This window comes from Colobus angolensis, unplaced genomic scaffold (genome assembly GCF_000951035.1).
Source record: "Colobus angolensis palliatus isolate OR3802 unplaced genomic scaffold, Cang.pa_1.0 Scaffold192, whole genome shotgun sequence".
In the NCBI taxonomy this organism is placed as follows: Eukaryota; Metazoa; Chordata; class Mammalia; order Primates; family Cercopithecidae; genus Colobus; species Colobus angolensis.
Window position 1 is genome coordinate 104027 of NW_012115066.1, and position 21376 is coordinate 125402.

Sequence of the window (21376 nt, forward strand, 5' to 3'; positions counted from 1 at the left end):
TGTCGCCTAGGCTGGAGTGCAGTGGCACAATCTTGGCTCACTGCAACCTCTGCCTCCCAGGTTCAAGCGATTCTCCTGCCTCAGCCTTCAAGTAGCTGGAATTATAGGTGTGCACCACCACATCCAGCTAATTTTTGGTATTTTTAGTAAAGACAGGGTTTCACCATGTTGGCCGGGCTGGTCTCGAACTCCTGACCACAAGTGATCCACCCACCTCGGCCTCCGAAAGTGCTAGCATTACAGGAATGAGCCACCGTGTCTGGCTCGATTTACATATTTTTAATGTTTTCATTAGCAAACACCAAGTGTTTTGCTAGTACTTCATGGACAACAGTACCACCTGCTCTGAAGAATTCTTGTCAGACCTACACTGCCATTTCTTCCCTCTCCAGTTAATTCAAAGAGTAAAAAGTTGTTCACCCCTTCAATATCCAACTCGAGTATTCTAGGAGGTACTTTATGTATCATCTTCCCCTAAGTTACATTCCCTAAAATATAATAGTATTTGTATTTTCTACAGAGGGATTGGTATACTTCAAATATTATTTGTTTACTTTAGAAAATATGAAGCAATTAAGGTAAGCAAGGAACTTGGATAATATACAGTAGGAAGCACTTTCAAGTAAAAAAGTAACAAATTTCTCTTAGAAAACTAATGATATTAAGTGGATTATCCAGCTTTAGAATGTATTTGCTACTTATAAAAATATCCCACATCACCAACAGCTAGAGATTTTTAGAAATAATTTTATTCATAGAAAATTCACAAAGGATTAATAAAATGTCATGAATACAATTTTGTTGGTAATAATTAGCAGAATCAAGAGTAGATTAATATATAAGGTTACATGGCATATGAATAATACAAACTAAAATATCAATTTTATGCTAGCTTTATCCATTAGTTTTTCATACTCCAATTTTAAACAAAACTAGAAATAAGGCAGTACATATGAAACAATTTGTTAAATACTTTTAAATTATGCCAGCTTCTACATCAGATATTACCTCAATTTTAAAACCATCTGCAAATTAAATAACCTTCCCATTATAATTTCTAAATATAAAGAAGCACCAATTGGAACTCAAAATGCATAAAAGATATTGTTATACATTTTAAGAAAATATTATATTAGCAATATAATAAATCAACAAAGAATTTTCCAAAGAATATTGCATGAGGTAAGGTATGTTAAATGTTTTATGCCTAGAATATTATCTACCTGCATTCTTCTCCATATAGTTTAACACACCAAAGCACTGACTGAATAAGAAAGGACCATTTAAAAATGAAAAATAGATGGCAGCACATGCCATTTAGCGATAAAAGGAAGATGGACTATGTGCATTAATTTGCAAATAATGTTTTTTATCCAAATAGTCCTGTGGTTCCAATATCCTTGAATGATAAGATTTTTTTACTGTGTGAAAAAAGAAAACATTCTTTTACTGATGGAAAGCTTCTAATCTTATTCGGGTTGGATCTTCTGGATGTCTCAAGGCAATTCCATTACGCAGCAGCAGCTCAACATAAGGTGGCCAAAAGGAATCACTAATTTTGACATATGGATCATGTGGAACATCAAATAATCTATTTATAAGAATCTAGGAGAAAATATCATTCAAAATATACTTTACTTGGGAAAAAGTCACTACAGCTATAATAAAGTTTTTTGTCAAAGAATATTGACCTCTTTTCTTTATCAACAACTGTTTAATACTTTTAATCTACAAATTTGAATTTCCTATTTGAAAGGACTATGGGTTATAGCTAATGAAAAAAACTTTAAAGTGAAGTTTTGCATATTTAATTTAGAAAACCTTTTCCTAAAAATTGGTTAGAAAGAATTTACAATTCTCCCACTTCTCTTGGGATTAATATCTTCTTTAGGATAAAGACAAAAATCTTAAAAAAATATTTCACAAAACAGTTAAAAAGAAAGTGAGCAAGTGTGTCTTAATATTTGAGGGAAAAATCACTGGTCCTGTCCTCCACAAAACACCTATTCTTCTGATAAATATTAATCATCATCGCTTCCTTCAGCTTCATCCTGAGTATCCCTGATCTTCATTAAGGATATTGTGGAATTACAAGCACAAATTGAATTTTGATTATTTGTATTAAATTATATAGGCTAGCATTTTCCAAACTGCATTCCATAGAATTAGTTTCCCTGAAGTGTTCTTAGTTCCTGAAAAACAGGGTTCTGTGATCAAACAAGCTTGGGAAAGCTTGCTAATGTGAAGTGAGAATCAGCTGTCTTTCCCAAATCCACTGCTATTATAAAAGTCTTCTGAAGAAAGAAATATTTACAATTGTTTGAATACAAATGTTATGAAATACAGTGAAAAACGCTAAATGTAGATCAATTATTATTTTGCCTCCTCAGCTATCTTCCAGTGCCTTCAAAAATTACAAAACTAGAACTCAGAAGAGTTAAGAGATTCCTCAGGGGCACATAATCAGTGGTGGATCTTGGATTAGACTCCGTATCTCAAAATTACGTCCGCATCTCAAAAATTTATCACGCCAAATTTTTAACTGAAAGATGCTATTATTTTAAGGAACATGGAAAAGGAAATGCATAATTTATACAATTACAAAGTGCCATAGAAATAAATCAAATTAATCCATCAAGCTCTAATCTCAATTAAATTTTGTAATACCTTATTTCTTGAAATAAAATTTTCATCTATCATTAATTATTTCATGTCCCACATCCCATGGGAGGAAAAAAGCTTTGGCCTCATTTCTTTTGAGTACCATGATATAGAACTAAATATTATTTGTATTTTAGAGCAATAGCTTATTTTAGTACAAATCTTTCCTATTTTGCATTTCTAATTTTAATCTTATTATTTTTAACCTAACTGCAGTTTTAACATTAGTTCCTTTATCACTGACAATATGAGCCTTTGAGACAAACTTAGGATTCTAATGCTAAGTTTTATATGCTGATATAGTTTAGGTGTGTCCCCTGTCAAATCTCATATTGAAATGTAATCCCCAGTGTTGGAGGTGGGGCCTGGTGGGAGGTGATTGGATCATCAGGGTGAATTTCTCGTGAATGCTTTAGCATATCCCCTTGGTGCTGTCCTCATGACAGTGAGTTCTTGCAAGATCTGGTTGCTTAAAAGTGTGTGTGGTACCTTTCCCCCTCCCTCTTGCTCCCACTCTGGCCATGTAAACTGTCTGCTCCTACTTCACCTTCTGCTATGAGTAAAAGCTCCCTTAGGCCTCTCTAGAAGCTGAGCAGATGCCAGTGTCATGTTTGTACAGCCTGCAAACTGTGAGCCAATCAAACTCCTTTGCTTTATAAAATATACAGTCTCAGGTATTTCTTTACAGCAATACAAGAATGGCCTAACACATATGGTATATACTATGCACACTACTAAAAAATTATACATGTAATACCTTTCAGTATTTCCATGACTGACAATTTTTATTAAAAAAAAAAAGTTAAGTCATCCATGAGAAACTATAGTCATCTTAGTTTCAGCATAAACTAGAGTAGCTAGAAATATGTTAAAATATTCTAATTACAAATCTAATACATATTTGTATTTTGCTTTTCAAAGCAATAATATTCTGTATTAAATCCTGAGGAACCAAAACTTGTCAGCTGGGCAAAAAGAGACTTTAACACCTAGTTCATTAAGTTAAATGAAACACATTTTCTGAAATCACTCTTCAAAATTTACCAATGATTTCAAAAAGGGTAACTGGTAAATACCCTTACTAATTGGTAAATACCCTGTTCTTCATACACTACTTCATTTTCCTTTCTGCCCAATTTGTCATGAATTGTCATATCAAGATCTTCCAAAGTATTTAAAATAATTGACAATATGGTTAAGGTTCAAAAACATTTTTGAAAAGGTCGAAGATATTTATAAAACAAGGTATATGTCAAATCAGAGAAAGTTGGAAAACTCAGTACTTACATTACAAGAAAAGAGACTGATGTTATTTTTTAAAAAATTGTACAATTTCTACAACTTTGTGGAAGGAATCTTTAAGTTCATTATGTATTTTATGCAGAGTATAGAGCTACCAATTAAAGAGTCAACGTAACAGCATAGAATTTTACTATGTAAATATTAGAAGACATCATGAAAAATTTTTTTTCACCCTGTCAGCTCATACCTAGATAAAAACTTTACCTATAATAAATCTTGGGAATATGATTAAGAGATAGACCTTAAATTAACATTATTTAAAAAATAACAATATTCCTCTCAGTACTATACAGGGAACAGAAACTCATTTTATACCAAAGATATATTATTACAAATATATTTAATAAAGAATGATGAATATTTTAAGAATTATTTAAGAATTATTTCTTGTTTTTCAAGTCTGAGTATAATTGTTCACAAATAACTAAGAGACAGCTTCAAGACAAAACAAAGTACACAAAACACTTACCTCTAACATTTCATGCAGTGTTATCAGCTGTACAGTTGATTCTTGAATGTTTTTCTTCAAGAGAAATGTGAATAACAAACAATTACCACTTCAGTTCTGCCAATGGTGAAATATTGGACTGTTTTTACAAGACTTTTATTTTTGAGAGAGCTTCACTCTTGGTGCCCAGGCTGGAGTGCAATGGCGCAATCTCGGTTCACTGCAACCTCCGCCTCCCGGGTTCCAGTGATTCTCTTGCCTCAGCCTTCCGAGTAGCTAGGATTACAGGCGTTCCCACCACCACGCCTGGCTAATTTTTGTATTTTTAGTAGATACAAGGTTTCACCATCTTGGCCAGGCTGGTCTCGAGCTCCTGACCTCAGGTGATCTGCCCACATTGGCCTCCCAAAGTGCTGTGATTACAGGCATGAGTCACCATGCTTGGCCAAGAGTTTTAAAATTAGTATTTTTTAGTTGTAATGGTATAAAGTCACTAAAATCAAATATTCATAATTAAGTGACAAAAAATTCTGAAAGTAAATGTTATCTGTATTTAAGTCAGATTCATAAAAATGCAGTGGAAATATCTTCTAAGACAGTGAAAACTTTTATAGTAACTGGAAGATACAATTAAAACTATCCATAAACATATAATAGATATACACATTATATATAATCATATAAAAAATTTAGTATTTAAATCCCCCAATAAAAACTCCCCAAATGACATTCTAGAGTACATTTATGCAGTTTCAGTACAGGAAACTTGCTCTTATGAGAGACTTAATCATCTTTCTATAGCTCGTGACAGTTTGTCATGTTAACTCATTAGTTGTTTCTTCCTTGGAATGACAGAGAACAAATCTCACTCCAATTCTACCCAAGAGTTCCTCAAATATTTGAACACTGCTATTATAAGGACCAAGTCTTCTCTTTTTCACATTAATCGCCATTTGTTTCTTCAATTATTTTTTTCTTTTTTTTGGAGACAGGGTCTCACTCTGTCACCCAGGCTGGAGTGCAGTGGTGCCATCATAGCTCACTGCAGCCTTGAGTTCCTGGGCTCAAGCTGTCTTCTCACCTCAGCCTTCCGAGTAGCTGGGACTACAAGCACATGCCACAGTAATGTTTTCGTTTGAATATGTTTGTTTTGTAGAGGCAGGGTCTTGCTACGTTGTCCAAACTGGTCTCAAATTTTTGGCTTCAAGTGATTCTACCACCTTAGTTTCCTAAAGTGCTGGGAATACAGGTGTGAGCCACCACACCCCACCTCAATATTTTTCATATGGCACAAATTTGAGGCTTCTCAATACCATGATTATTCTCTGAATGTGCTCTAATTTGTCTTTTGTTTTCCTTCATCTAGTCTCCCACAATGATCTAGGTGTGATTTGACTACTGAAGACAAAAAAAGAACACCCACTTTCATAATTACGGAGACCAGAATTCTATACCTTAAATTTAAGATGGTATTAGCTTTTAGACATTTGTTTTTTTCCTTGTGGACTTCTGAGAATATTATCATCTAAAATGCCAAAGTATTTTTCATATATCTAGCTAAAAATGCCTTCCTTGTTCTGTAATGTTTTAAACATAGATATCCTCTGTATTTCTACTTAAACATCATCCTATTTTATTTGCCTTAGTTCCTAACTAGCTAAGAAATAAAGTCTTTATTCCGTCATCCAACATATTTACTATCTAGCCCTCTTACTTTCACGTCATTTGTAAACTTTGATAGCCATATATTCTCTCTTTAAGTTATTGTAAAAAATGTTCAACAGGACAGAGTCTAAAGGAAACTGCTAGAAAGTTCCAAGATAATACTAATCCTAATTCAAAACCTTCTGATTAGGATTAGTATTATCTTGGAAAAAAGAAGTGAGGTTATCAAATCTGACTTAATGACCCCAAAATGGCTCATGGTAATCAAGCTTCCTTTTAAGGATGCCTCAAACCTCTGGTTCTGTTAGTGGAGCAAAAGCAACCAAAAAAAGTTAAAAAAATGGAGGAGACTGGGACCAGAAAATACATCAGTGAGTTGTTGCAAGATTAAGGTCATGACTTTAATGAAATGGTCAAAAGAAGGCTGTCACACTTTTACAAATAAATAAGAGGTAAAAACAATAATAGAATGGAAGACACAGTCCATAACAAATGTAAAGCCTATAGACAATTATAAGTAAGAAAGGGAAGAGTAAAAAGAACACAGATAGTAAAAACAAAAACAAACAGAACTTTTTCTCCTTTTCTTAGTATATTCACATCCATTCAATAAATACGAACTGAGAAGGTTCTATATAAAAGATATGCAAGATAGAAGAGATACAAAGATGAACTGAACACATTGAGTAGCTCACAGGGCATGGGGGTGAAGGGAGAGATACACATAAATAACACTAACAAAATCATTTGAAAAGTGTTAATAAAAGGACACCTAGAGCCAGGTTCAGTAGCTCACATCTGCAGTCCCAGTTGTGTGGAGGCTGAGGTGGGAGGATAGCTTCAACCCAGGAGTTCAAGTCTAACCTGGGCAATATAGCAAGACCTCGTCTCTAAAAAATCAATCAATCGGTGAGGTGTGGTGGCTCACGCCTGTAATCCTAGCACTTTGGGAGGCTGAGGCGGGAGGATCAACTGAGGTCAGGAGTTTGAGACCAGCCTTGACAACAAGGTGAAACCCTGTCTCTACTAAAACTACAAAAAAATTAGCTGGGTGTGGTGGCATGTAATTGTAGTCCCAGCTACTCGGGAGGCTGGGAAAGGAGAATTGATTGCCTGAACCTGGGAGACAGAGGTTGCAGTGAGCAGAGATCATGCCATTGCACTCCAGCCTTGGTGACAGAGCAAGACTCGGTCCCCAAAAATAAAAATAAACAAAAATTAAAAATAAATAAATAAAAGAACACTCAAATTTCATATGTTTCACTCAAAAGATGTTTGAACTGTCTTAAGTAGGAATCTGCCACCCTCAACAGATCAGAAGGGTTTTAACCTAGGCAGAAAAAACAATGTGTAAGCCACAAAAAAGTGAGAGGTCAATTGGTGACATAGCTGAATGGATTCACATTAAGAGATGGATGAATGCTGGGAAATGAGGCTGAGGAGATAGAAGTCCATAGTATAAATCCTAATGAAGAGATTTCTAAGAAGTTTACAGACTTCATTCCCTAGGAAGACATGAAAGATTTTATACTGAAAATGATTAAACTAAACATATTATTATTCAATGATTACTCCAATTTCAAAAAAGTCTTAACACTATATATATATATATATACACACACAAAAGAACTGTTCACAATCTTCTGCCTCTCAATAAAATATTTGCTTTTTCAGAAAAGGTTTACTTCATTATAGCTACTATTAAAACAGTCAATAACTTACAATAATCTGTAACAAATTGTAAACATCATTCTTTTGATTTAAAAAGTTGTACACATTCATAACAGAAAACTGAAAAAATTGTGAAAAGCAAAAAAACCACCTACAATCCTAGCTCTCAGACATAAGCACTATCAATTTTTTAAACATAAATTAGATTCAAACAATTTAATCATCAGTGTTTTATTTGTTCAACAGTTAGTTGTATTTCATTAACTTATCTGAAGGTGTTCAATACATTATATGACAAGTTGACTTACTCCCATCATATGGATGTAATATAAAAAATATACTCTGGCTGGGTGCAGTGGCTCACACCTGTAATCCTAACATCTAATCGTCCCACTTGGGAGGCTGAGGTGGGCAGATTGCCTGAGATCAGGAGTTCAAGACCAGCCTGGGCAACTTGGTGAAATCCCCTCTCTACTACAAATACAAAAAATTAGCTGGGCGTGGTGGTGCACACCTGTAGTCCCAGCTACTCTGAAAGCTAAGGCACGAGAATCACTTGAACCCAGGAGGCAGAGGTTGCAGTGAGCTGAGATCACACCACTGAATTCCAGCCTGAGTGACAGAGACTCTGTCCCCCCGCCCCCTCCAAAAAGATATACATATACCTAATCCCATTTTATTGAATAATTAGGTTGCTTCTAGTGTTTCAATAAATATAATGTGATAATGGCATATTTCCATACATGTGCATACCTTTGAACTAAATAAGAAAATATGCTTCCAAACCCACCTAAAATAATTTCAAATATGGTAATTTATATAAATGTATTCTCTAAAACTTACCTTTTTCTTTTTAACACTTCTATCAGGCACAGGAAAATGGTCTTCTAGAAACTTGCCCAAGGTACTCAAGAGTTTCTCCTTATATTCTTTTACATTAAGCATTTTAGTTTTCAGCTCATTAAAGATTCTAATAGATTTAAAAAATTAAGAGAAACATTTAACTGATAAAATACATATGCATATGTAACTAGTTATTCATGAAGTTGATCGAAAATTTTGTTAAAACTTCATTTGCTCAAACCAAATAACTACCTTTTTGAAAATAATAATTGTGTATATAACAAGTAGAGAAACCAAAGGTACAGTCAAGTCACTCATAAAATATCATATAATAGCTAATAGTTAACAAAAGTTAGGCCAAGACTCCTGATTCCTGGTAAAATTAACTTCATCTATGTTTCATGTAACACAAAAAATAAAATACTTTTCCTATTTTAAAAACCTAGAACATAAAATTAATACCTTGATTCAGAAAATGTTTCGACCTTATTTTTCAATTCACTGTGTAGTACATTAAGAGATTCCATTATCTGTTGCTGTTCATCCAACCACCGTTGTTCTCTTTTGACATGGAAAAACAAAACAAGCAATATCTAAATAAAACTTTAAAGGCCACTTAATACATATGAATGATTAATACTAATTATAACATAAACATACCTTTCTAAGTCTTCCTTTAACTTTTCATTCTTTGACTCCATAGTGGACAGTACCATTTCAAGATCTTGTCTCAGCTTTTGGAACTAGAATAAAATAATTCAAATTAATTGCTCAGTCTTTAATCTTACAGTTTTATTTCTGAACAACAGTCAAATTTACATAGTGGTCCAGGATACTTCCATTCAGACATCAGTAGTAAAAAAGCCTAGCAGAAAGCATTTGAAAAGGTAAATACACAGTAGGTGCTAAATTTGTGGTAATATTCTATGGTTAAATTCAAAAATATCAGAAGGGGTTTTGGGTAGTAAATTTTAATTTCATATTGAAAGGCAAGATAATGGTGTGTTTTCAGTAATCAGAGATTAGGTACCTTCTATTTTTTTGTTGTTTTTGAGACGGAGTCTCGCTCTGTCACCCAGGCTGGAGGGCAGTAGTGCCATCTCAGCTCACTGCAAGCTCCGCCTCCCAGGTTCACGCGATTCTCCTGCCTCAGCCTCCTCCTGTAGCTGGGACTACAGGCGCCCGCCACCATGCCAGGCTAATTTTTTGTTTTTAGTAGAGACGGAGTTTCACCATGTTAGCGAGGATAGTCTCCATCTTCTGACCTCATGATCCGCCCGCCTCGGCTTCCCAAAGTGCTGGGGTTACAGGCGTGAGCGACCGCGCCCGGCCGCATAGGTAACTTTTATTTTCTTTTTCATTTTTATTTTTTGAGACAGAGTCTTGTTTTGTCGCCCAGGCTGGAGTGCAGTGGTGTGAACTTGGCTCACTGCAACCTTGGCCTCCCGGGTTCAAATGATTCTCCTGCCTCAGCCTCCCGAGTAGCTGGGATTACAGGTGCGCCCCACCATGCCCAGCTAATTTTTGTATTTTTAGTACAGACTAGGTTTCACCGTATTGGCCAGACTGGACTCAAACTCCTGAGCTTGTGATCCACCTGCCTTAGCCTCCCAAAGTGCTGGGATTACAGGTGTGAGCCACCATGCCCAGCCCCAGGTACCTTTTCTAAGGAGACTGTACAAAACAGACACAAATAACTCACTCATTCAATATTTATTCAATCATTCAATCAAATTTGTGATCAATCATTGACTATTAGGCATTGCTGAAGGAGAGAGAGATGCAAAGGTGAACAGAACAAAGAGGGGAATTCAGACATTTACTCCAGCAATGGTCAAGTGTCATAAAGAAAAAAAAAATCAAAATAAAAGTAAAGGCATGAAGAGCAAGAAATGGATGTTTTAGGTAGTATGTTATGAAAAGACTTCTCTGATCAGGTAACATTTAAGTAACAGAGAAAGGCCAGGTGCGGTGGCTCAAGCCTGTAATCCCAGCACTTTGGGAGGCCGAGGTGGGTGGATCACAAGGTCAGGAGATCGAGACCGGCCTGGCCAAGATGGTGAAACCCCATCTCTACTAAAAATACAAAATCAACTGGGCATGGTGGTGGGCGCCTGTAGTCCCAGCTACTCGTGAGGCTGAGGCAGGAAAATCACGTCAACCCGGGAGGCGGAGGTTGCAGTGAGCCGAGATCAAACCACTATACTCCAGCCTGGGTGACAGAGTGAGACTCTGACTCAAAAAAAAAAAAAAACAACAGAGAAAGAAGACAAAGGAAAACATCATGCTATTCTCTAGCAAAAGAATGTCCCAGGGAAAGGGAATAGTAAGTACTAAGGCCAGGAGGCAAAAGTATGCTTGAGGGATTTCAGGAACAACAAAGAAGACTAAAGAGAATTACAATAAGCACTAGTGTTCCATTCTCCTGGTCACAAGGGTTTCCATTAGCTCTTTTTAAACATAAATCAGGTAAGTTCAACATGTATATTACAAACCCTAAAGTAACTATGAGAAAAAAAAAAATAACTAATAAGCCAATACTGATAATCAGACACCAGCCTGGGCAACATGGCGAAACCCTGTCTCTATAAATAAATACAAAAATTAGCCAGGCATGATGCCACAAGCCTGTAGTCCCAGCTACTTGGATGGCTGAGGCAGGAGGATCACATGAGGCCAGGAGGTGGAGGCTGCAGTGAGCTGAGATCATACCACCGTATGCCAGCCTGGTTAACAGAGCAAGACCCTGCCTCAACGACGACGACGACGACGACGACAACAACGACAACAACAACACACACAATCCAAGAAAGTGGGAAAAGGAAAAAACAGGAACAGAAAAACAGGATGAAAAGAAAGATAAATCAAGGCCAAGCCTGGTAACTCATTCCTGTAATTCTATCACTTTAGGAGGCTAAGGTGAAAAGGTTGTTTGAGGCCAAGAGTTCAAGGCTGCAGTGATTTATGATATCAACACTGCACCCAGCCTGGGCAATGGAGATTCTCTGCTCCCAACCCTCCCTTCCCCCCAAAAATATAAATCAATAACACATCTTTCAATGCAACCATATTGATTATATTAAATATGGTCTAACAATGGCATTAAATTGAAAAATAATAGAAAGGTATCTAGAAAACTTTACAACCATTTGGATACCAAAAACATACTTCTAAATAATCCATGGGTCAAAGAAGCAACCAATAGGAAAACAGGAAATTATTATAACTCAGTAGAAATAAAAACATTAACATCAAAATTTGTCTGTTATTTTTTCATCCCCCAAACAATTGACATGCAACATCAAGATTTCTGGGATGAAGCAAAAGCAGTACTCAGACAAGAATTCAGAGCACTAAAAATCTATTTTTTTGAGACAGAATCTCGCTCTGTTGCCAGGCTGCAGTGCAGCAGCACTATCTTGGCTCACTGCAACCTCCGTCTCCGTTCAAGAGATTATCTTGCTTCAGCCTCCCAAGTAGCTGGGACTACAGGTGCGTGCTACCACACACAGCTAATTTTTGTATTTTTAGTAGAGATATGGTTTCACTATATTGGCCAGGATGGTCTCCATCTCCTGACCTCGTGATATGCCTACCTCAGCCTCCCAAAGTGCTGGGATTACAGGCGTGAGCCACTGCACCTGGCCTAAAAGCCTATTTTAAAAGAAAAGAAAGTTCTCAAATTAATAACCTCAGCTTCTATCATAAGAAATATGAAAAAAGAGTAAATAAAACCCACAGTAAGTTGAGGAAATAACAACAACAAAGAAGTTCAATCAGTACAACATAAAAAATAAGGAAAAAGCAATGAAAATTGGTTTTTGAGAAGGTCAATAAAATTAGATTAATTATGGGGTGGGGAGAAGGACATAAATCACCAATATCAGAAATGAGACAGTTGACATCACTACAAACATTAAAATGATAATGGAGAAACGTTATGGACAATCTTGTCACTAAATTTGACAAATCAGATAAATAAATTATTTGAGAGACATAAGCTACCAAAGCTCATTTAGACAAATAAGAAATCTGACTGGCTCCAGAGAAACAGAATTTGTAATTAAAAATGTTCACAGATGAAAATTTTTATTCATCTCTAAATTTTTATTCAGTTTATGAGAAAATTTTAGGCCCAGATGGTTTTATCTGTGAATTCAAACAAACACATCAGGAATAAAAAATTTCTATTCTATACAAACTCTTTAGAAGAGAAGCGAATACTTCCTAATTTGTTCCATGAGGCTGGTATTAAAGTCTAACAAAGATATCACAAAAAAGAAAACCACAGACCAATATACCTCATGAACACAGAAGCAAAAATCTCATAAAATTTCAGCAAATTACATTCAGCAATAAGTAAGAAAGATTAATATACTATGGCAAAGTGGGGTTTATCACAGGAATATGCAGTTAAGCAAGCAGATAAAATCAATTTTAAGGCTGGGGCGGTGGGTCATGCCTGTAATCCCAGAACTTTCGGAGGCTGAGGCAGGCGGATCACCTGAATTTGGAAGTTTGAGACCAGCCTGACCAACATGGAGAAATCCTATCTCTACTAAAAATATAAAATTAGCCAGGTGTGGTGGAGCAAGTCTGTAATCCCAGCTACTTGGGAGGCTGAGGCAGGAGAATTGGTTGAACCGGGAGGTGGAGATTGCAGCGAGCCAAGATCATGCCATTGCACTCCAGCCTGGACAACAAGAGCGAAACTCCATCTCCAAAAAAAAAAAAAAAAAAATCAATTTTAAAAATCAATGTAATTCACCATATCAACAGATTTAAAAAAGGAGAAAAACATTTAATAACCTCAATAAATTCAAGAAGAGTAGTAACCAAATTCAATATTAATTTGTGATTTTAAAATAAAAGACTTGAGGCCAGGGGCGGTGGCTCATGCCTGTAATCCCAGCACTTTGGGAGCCCGAGGACCTGAGGTTAGGAGTTCAACACCAGCCTGGTCAACATGGCGGAACCCCGTCTCTACTAAAAACACATAAATTAGCCCAAAGCGGTGACAGTTGCCTGTAATCCAAGCTACTCGGGAGGCTGAGGCAGGAGAATTGCTTGAACCCAGGAGGCAGAGATTGTAGTGAACTGAGATCGTGCCACTGCACTCCAGCCTGGGCAACAGAGTGGGAATGACAGAAGGAAGGACGGAAGGATGGAAGGATGGAAGGACAGAAGGACAGGAGGGAGGGAGGGAGGGTGGGAGGATAAAATAAGACTTCATAAACTGTAACAGAAGAAAATTTCTGCAATCTGATTAAAAGTATCTATGAAAAACCTACTGCTAACATCACACTTAATGGTGAAAGGGCAAATGTTTTCTGATAACCTCAGGAATAAGGAAAAGATGTCCATTCTTACTGTTTCTATTCAATATTTTATTGAAGCACAAGTTCTAGGACAGCAAAATAACCCCCCAAAAAGATATAAAAATCACACAGAAGGGAAAAAATATGTAAAATTGTGTTTCATCTCAGATAATATATAGAATAAAAGTATCTCAAGGATACAAAATCAATATACAAATATTAATTATATTTGTATTTATTAGTAATAAATAAAAATTGAAATTGAAGGCCAGGCACGGTGGCTCACGTCTATAATCTCAGCACTTTGGAAGGCTGAGGCGGGCAGATCACAAGGTCAGGAGATCGAGACCATCCTGGCCAACGTGGTGAAACCCCGTCTCTACTAAAAATACAAAAGAAAATTAGCTGGGCATGGTGGCGGGCACCTGTAGTCCCAGCTGCTGGGGAGGCTGAGGCAGGAGAATGGCGTGAACCTGGGAGGTGGAGCTTGCAGTGAGCCGAGATTGCGCCACTGCACTCCAGCCTGGGAGACAAAGTGAGACTCCGTCTCAACAACAACAAAAATTGAAATTTAAAAGAATACCATTTTAATAGTCAAAATTATGAAATACTAAAAGGATGAATTTGACAAAGGATGTGCTAGACCTGTATGCTGAAAACTGCAAAACACCAGTGAGACAAAATTTTTAAATACCAAATAAATGGGGACCTAAATAAATACAAAGATGATACAGTGCTAATGGATCTGCATTCAGACTAAATATGTTAAAGATAGCAATTTTCCACAAATTAACCTATAGATTCAGGGAAATTTCAATCAAAGTTCCAGCTTTTTATGGGGCAAAATGACAAACCAATTCTAAAAGTTACATGGAAGTATGAAACAATTTTGAAAAGAACAACAAACTTAGAGAATTCATAATACTTAATTTCAAGACTTATTTTGAAGCTTCAGTGAAAAAGATAATGTGGTATTGGCTTAAAGACAGAAACACAGAACAAAAAAACCCAGAAATATCCAAAGCATAGAACAGAGAAAAATAGAGTTCAGAAATAGATACACACATATATGGTCACTAATTTTCAACAAAAGCGTAAAGGAAATTAAAAAAAAAGACAGTTTCTTCAACAAATACCGCTGGAACAGTCAGTATCCAAATGAAAAAAAAAAGACCCTATAGCACTAACTCATACTATATATACATAAACATTAACTCAAAATGGATCATGAACCTAAATACTGAAACCTAAAACTTAAAAACTTTTAACAGAAAACAAAGGAGAAAATCTTTGTGACCCTGAATTGGGCAAACAGTTCTCAGATTTTGAGCTCAGACCTTAATAGAAAACTTGAGTTTGGAGTTAATCATATTAGGAACTTAAGTTCTCCAAAACACCGCAGAGAAAGTGAAAAGGAGTCGGGCACCATGGCTCATGCCTGTAGTTCCAGCGCTTTGGGAGGCTGAAGCAGGCAGATTACTTGAGCCCTGGAGTGCACACAAGCCTGGGAAACATGGCAAATCCCATCTCTACCAAAAAATACAAAACTTAGCCAGATGTGGTGGTGCACACCCATAGTCCCAGGTACTCAGGAGGCTGAGGTAGGAGAACCCCTTGAGCCTGAGGTCAAGCCTACAATGAGCTGAGATGATGCCACTGCAATGCAGCCTGAGTGACAGAGCAAAACCCTGTGAAGGACGGAAGGAAGAGAGGAAGACAGGAAGAGAGGGAGGGAGGGAGGTGAAAAGACAATTGTGCAGTAAAGAGTTAACTCAGCAGGTCTAGATTGCAAAAACCTTGACATTACTAAAGCCTGTCTTCAGAACTGCCCTTGGTCAGTTCCCTGAAAATAAGCTCTGAGCCCTTGGAATACTCTGCTTGATGAGCATTTTTCTATGTCTAGAGCCTTGGGTCACATGGCACCAGTTTGATTAGAGAGTTTATGCTAACTATGTGATTTGTGTTGAATGCATTTTTACTCTAGGTGGATGGAGTATACATAGTTAAGGTCAGTCACACAAGCACTGCATGCATACCTGACTGACCCCCAATAAAAACCCTAGACAACAAGGCTCAAGTGAGATTCCCTGGTTGCCAACTCACCACATGAGATGTCACACATAGTTGCGGGAAGAATTAAGTGCATCCATGCAACTCTACTGGGAAAGAATTCCTGTAAGCTTATCCCATGTGCCTTTTCCTTTGTTCATTGTAATGTTCTCTCTCATTTTAATAAGCTGCAACCAAGAGAATAGCAGTTCTTCCGAGTCCAGTGAGTCTATCCCACAAATCATTTTACCTGAGGGTAGTCTTAGAGAAAACTATGACCCAACCAGCATTACAAATGAGATTTGCTATTATAATAACTCCTGCTAGCTGAAACATGAGGAAAGCACTGTTTGAGAAAAGGAAGGATTACAGGGTGGGTAAACTCTGATGCCAGATGGTTACTGAGTCACCGATGGTATAAAACAACAGCTGCACGGCAGTAAGTTACTGTAGGTAGAAGTTACCAGTAAAATATACAATGATAGAACCAGTTCCTGTAGAGCTGGCTCACTGAATATACAACAAAATGTAAAATGAGAAGCAAGCTAAATATACAATCCCCTTCTTATTTTTAACTGTAATGAAAAATAGCTAAAATGAAAGTTTTTGGGACAGATGCTGGCACTGCATCAAGTTTGGATTTTGGCCACTCTAAGCTACAGTTGCTAGTTTGGGGTTGCTAAGAGTTGCTCGAAAGGGAAAAATTTTGCTGGATCATCTACCATGGTCATTCTAAATTGTGTTGGAAATTTGGTGGATCTTTTTCAATGTAAAGAATCATTATCTAAGCCGAGCACAGTGGCTCACGCCTGTAATCTCAGCACTTTGGGAGGTCAAGGTGGGAGACCTGCTTGAGACCAGGAATTTGACACCAGCCTGAACAACATAGTGAGACCTCATCTCTATGAAAAAACAAACATAAAAAATAAAAAAATTAGCCAGGCATGGTGGCACACACCTGTACTCCTAGCTGCTTGGGAAGCTAAGGCAGGAAGATCATTTGACCCCAGGAGTTTGAGATGAGACAGCTATAATCTTACTACACTCCAACCAGGGCAACAGAGTAATAACCTGTTTCAAAGAAAAAAATATATGTATATAGGGGTGGGGGTTAGGAGAAGAATTATCTTTTATTCTGAGAAAATGTCCATGTATTATTTAATTATTTCTTGCCTTCCATTTTTAAATATTCTCCAACTTCTAATAGTAAAATTTCATAACTTCAGTTTAGCTTTATTTCTTCTATTATTCCAATTGTCCTTTTTTCCCATTCCCGACCCATTCTTTACATTTCCATGACTATAGAAACTTGGTTGCCATTGTGGCGGTGTTAAGAGGTAGGGTCTTTAGGAAGCAATTGGGGGCTCCACCCTCATGAACTGACTAATGCCATAATTGCCAGAGGAGGTTAGTTATCATGGCAGTTCAACCCCCCTTTTCCTGTCTCTTGTATTCATTTCCACCTTCTATCCTCTTGCTGTGCTATAATACAGTAAGATGGCCCTCCCTCACTAGAAACAGCACCATGCTCTTAGATTCTCAACCTTTTTAAAGTTCTGCAGTTAAAAAAAGTGGAACTTTGTTTTGTTAGAGTTAAAGTGAGAGGAAACATTAATATAGACAAAGAAAAAGGCACATGGGATAAGCTTACAGGAGTTCTTTCCCAGTAGAGTTGCACAGATGTGCTCAATTCTCCCTGCAACTATGTATGAACAAACTTTTTAATAAACTTTTTCAGCTATAGGTGAATAAACTTTTTTTTTCTTTTTTTTTTTTGAGATGGAGTCTCGCTCTGTTGCCCAGGCTGGAGTCCAGTGGCGCAATCTCAGCTCACTGCAAGCTCCACCTTCTGGGTTCATTCCATTCTCCTGCCTCAGCCTCCCAGGTAGCCAGGACTACAGGCGCCCACTACCACGCCCGGCTAATTTTTTTTGTATTTTTAGTAGAGACAGGGTTTCATCATGCTAGCCAGGATGGTCTCGATCTCCTGACCTCATGATCCACCCGCCTTGGCCTCCCAAAGTGCTGGGATTACAGGTGTGAGCCACCATGCCCAACTGGTGAATAAACTTTTTAAAAATAAATTACCCAGTCTGTGATGCTCTGCAATAGCAGAAGGAAACAGACTAAGACAGCAGTTCTTTGAAACTGGCTTGTTTCACTTAGCATGTTTTCAAGGCACATCCATATTTTAGCATGTACCTGTACCTCATTTCTTTTTATTGTTCAATAATGTGCCACTGTTAGGATATACTGCATTTTATTCATTCATCAATTGATGGATATTTGAGGTTGTTTTTTCTTTTTGCCTGTAAGAAAAATTATGCTATGAACATTCATGTGTAACTTTTTGTGTGGATGCACACGTTTTCATCCCTCCTGGGTATATATCTAGGAATGAAACTGCTGCGTCATATACTAACTCTTTTACCTTTTGAGAAATTTCCACACTGCTTTCTAAAATAGTATACCATTTATACTGCCACTAGCGATGTATTGCTATTCCAATTTTTGTACTTCTTCACCAACCCATGTTATTGTCTGTTCTTTGATTATAGCCATCCTAGATGGTGTAAAGTGGTCCTTTTTAAAAAACTGGCATTGTTATTTTGTGGAATTTCTTATCCTGTGGATGGTATTATTTCTTTAAATTCTCGTTGGTTCCCTGAATTGTCTCTCCTTGAGGCTCATCTTGGTTCAGTTGTTTTGAACTTGTCTTTCAACTTAGAGACATTTCACAGATGTCTATGATCCTTGTCTGGACATTCATACTTAAAACTCAAAAACTTACTAAGAGTGCTGTTTATGAATAAGGTTTTATGACGTGTGCCCACCCTGCTTTTTCACTGGGGACTCCATATATTATTACTTAGAAATATTTTCTTTTGAAAATACTTTATCTCCCGTCTAAGGCTATGTTCTTTTTTGATTAGCAATTTCTTTGTCATTTTTCTCTTCTCACTTTTACTATACAGTCCAAGAGAAGCCAAGCCATACCTTCAACATTTCATTTAAGTATTTCCTCAGCAAAAGATTCAACTTCATTCCTCATAAGTTTTATATTTCATAAAACACTAGGGACCTCTGCAGACAGAGAGAGCAATAGAGGGAACTAACAGTACACCATGCAAAATAAAAATGTTAACTTGATCTTTCTGATTTTTGACCTGCACACCACCCCTACTAACCACCCAACCTGGTATCCCTGAGTCAAGAGCCTCACTAGTTTACTGTCTCCATATCATATACTTCCAGTTTTCAGATATATGGGTAAGAAATTAGCAACAGTAAGCTAAGAAAATTTAACCATCTATATTCCGATTTTAAAGAAATAGCCTTGATTTTAGCTCCACACTTGAACTCTGAGTTTTGCAGTAACAGGTTCCTTTAAATCCCAAGACTTTCTTCAATTCTGTGGGGGCAGACAAACTCTTTTCATCATGATTTCTGTCTCTAGGCACATACTTACCTCTTTCCATGCTCTACAACTTGTAAAAATTTTTGTTTGCTTCTATCTTGTCTTCTATATTTTAACCTTATGAACTGATAATTTAAAAACATGACATTATTGACATTTAAGGTTTGAGAAAGTTCTATGATCCTTGTCTGGACATTCATATTTAAAACTCAGAAATTCATGTCTTCCTCACATGCAAAAGTACATTCATTCCATCCCAATGGCCACAAAAGTCTTAACTTATTCTACCATCAACTCAAAGGTTTGAAGTCTAACATCTCATATAAATATGATTTAAATTAAATGAGTAAAATTCACAGTACAATAGATTTTGAAGCAAATTGAACTCCAGTTGTGAACTTGTGAAATCAAACAGGTTTTGTGCTTCAAAAATACAATGGTGGGAGGGGCATAGGATAGACATTTCTATTCCAAAATAGGAAAGAAGGGGTAACATGTCCCAATTAACTCCCAACACAACAGGGTAAACAACATTAAATCTTAAGGCCCAAGAATAATCTTTGGTTCGATGCTGTTTTCCAGGCCCACTAGGGTGAAGGTGGTTCTGCCCCTGAAGCTTTGCTGAGCAGAGATTTGGGGTCCCACAGCTCTGAGCATCCTTGTTCCCACAGCTTGGCAAAATGGCCCTCCAGCAGCTCTGTCTGTGCTTCACTCACATCGCTGTGCCTGGGCACCATGGCTCTCCTGGGCTGAGGTCATAAGCTGAAGGCTCTGCCAGGAGACACCTTCCTTTAAAACCCAGGTGGAACCAGCCATTACCCCTGGCTTCTGCATTCTGCACCCTGGAGGAGATATGACCCTCCAGAAGGCTAACCACTGCAGCCTCTGCCACATCTAGACACACTGAAGCTGCACCTGGGGCAACTGATGAACACAGTTTAAGTATAGGGAGCAGAGCCCACAGCATGAGTTCATGCTAGGCAGTACAGCTCAAGGTCCCACAGACTCCAGTAGCCCTTACATTGCATTCTTCCATTGTTTTGAACCAGCTCCTGGCTTCAGTTGAGATGGCTGACTAATCTCCTTATGAGACGGTCATTTGGCCACACCCTTTAAGTTCTTTCCCAAACAGCCTTTCTCATTCTTTACAATATGGATAGGCTGACAATTTTTCAAACATTTAAATTCAGCTTCATTTTTTATTATCAATTTAAGTCATTTTTCTCTTCCCACATTTTACTATACACAGTTAAGAGAAGTCAAGCCATACCTTCAACACTTTTCTTCACTATTTCCTCAAAGATTCAACATCATTCCTGTAAGTTCTATCTTTCACAAAACACTAGGGCAGGAATGTAACTCAGTCAAGCTCTTCGCCTCTTTATAATAAGAATGGTATTTACTCCACTATGCAATAACATTGTGATAATGTAAAACATATATTTGGTTTTTACCCCTATTGTGGTATCTTTTTACATGCATGAGTTGAGTGATGGCTGGGAGCCCCTCAGTAACATCAGGATGGGGGCGGGTCATAAAAAAAAGACCAAAACCTGACTAGAGAGTTAGGACTTCCAGCACCGCCCCTCAAAACTCTGGGGAGGGGAGAAGAACTGAGAGTTAAGCTGGTCATCAACGGCAAATGATTTAATCAATCGTACCTACATAATGAAACTTCCATAAAACCCCAAAAGAACTGGGTATGGGGAGCTTCTAGATAGCTGAACACAGGTAAGTTTCTGGAGAATACCATGTCCAGAGACGGCATGGAAGCTCCATGTCCCTTCCACCATGACTTGCCCTACACATCTTTTCCATCTGGCTGTTCATCTGTATCTTTTTTTCTTTTTTCTTTTTTTGAGACAGGGTTTCACTCTGTTGCCCAGGCTGGAAGGCAGTGATGCGACCATGGCTCACTGCAGCCTCAACCTCCCAGGCTCAAGCAATCCTCCCACCTCAGCCTCCCAAGTATCTGGGACTACAGGCACACACTACCACACA

The 21376-nt window shown here is 37.4% G+C and overlaps 1 protein-coding gene across 3 annotated transcripts in view; it reads right to left on the reverse strand.

The window, feature by feature from the left end:
- Window positions 1-727: 727 nt before the first annotated feature.
- Window positions 728-21376, reverse strand: part of CENPK (centromere protein K) — a 49258-nt gene continuing 28609 nt past the window's right edge. For all 3 annotated transcript variants that reach the window (XM_011940686.1, XM_011940687.1, XM_011940688.1), the window contains exons 7-11: window positions 9251-9333; window positions 9053-9151; window positions 8591-8717; window positions 4433-4486; window positions 728-1605 (exon numbers count right to left, since the gene is read on the reverse strand). In XM_011940686.1, coding sequence (XP_011796076.1) covers window positions 1447-1605; window positions 4433-4486; window positions 8591-8717; window positions 9053-9151; window positions 9251-9333 — 522 coding nt within the window. In that variant the 3' untranslated portion in view covers window positions 728-1446. The remainder of the gene's footprint in view (window positions 1606-4432; window positions 4487-8590; window positions 8718-9052; window positions 9152-9250; window positions 9334-21376) is intronic.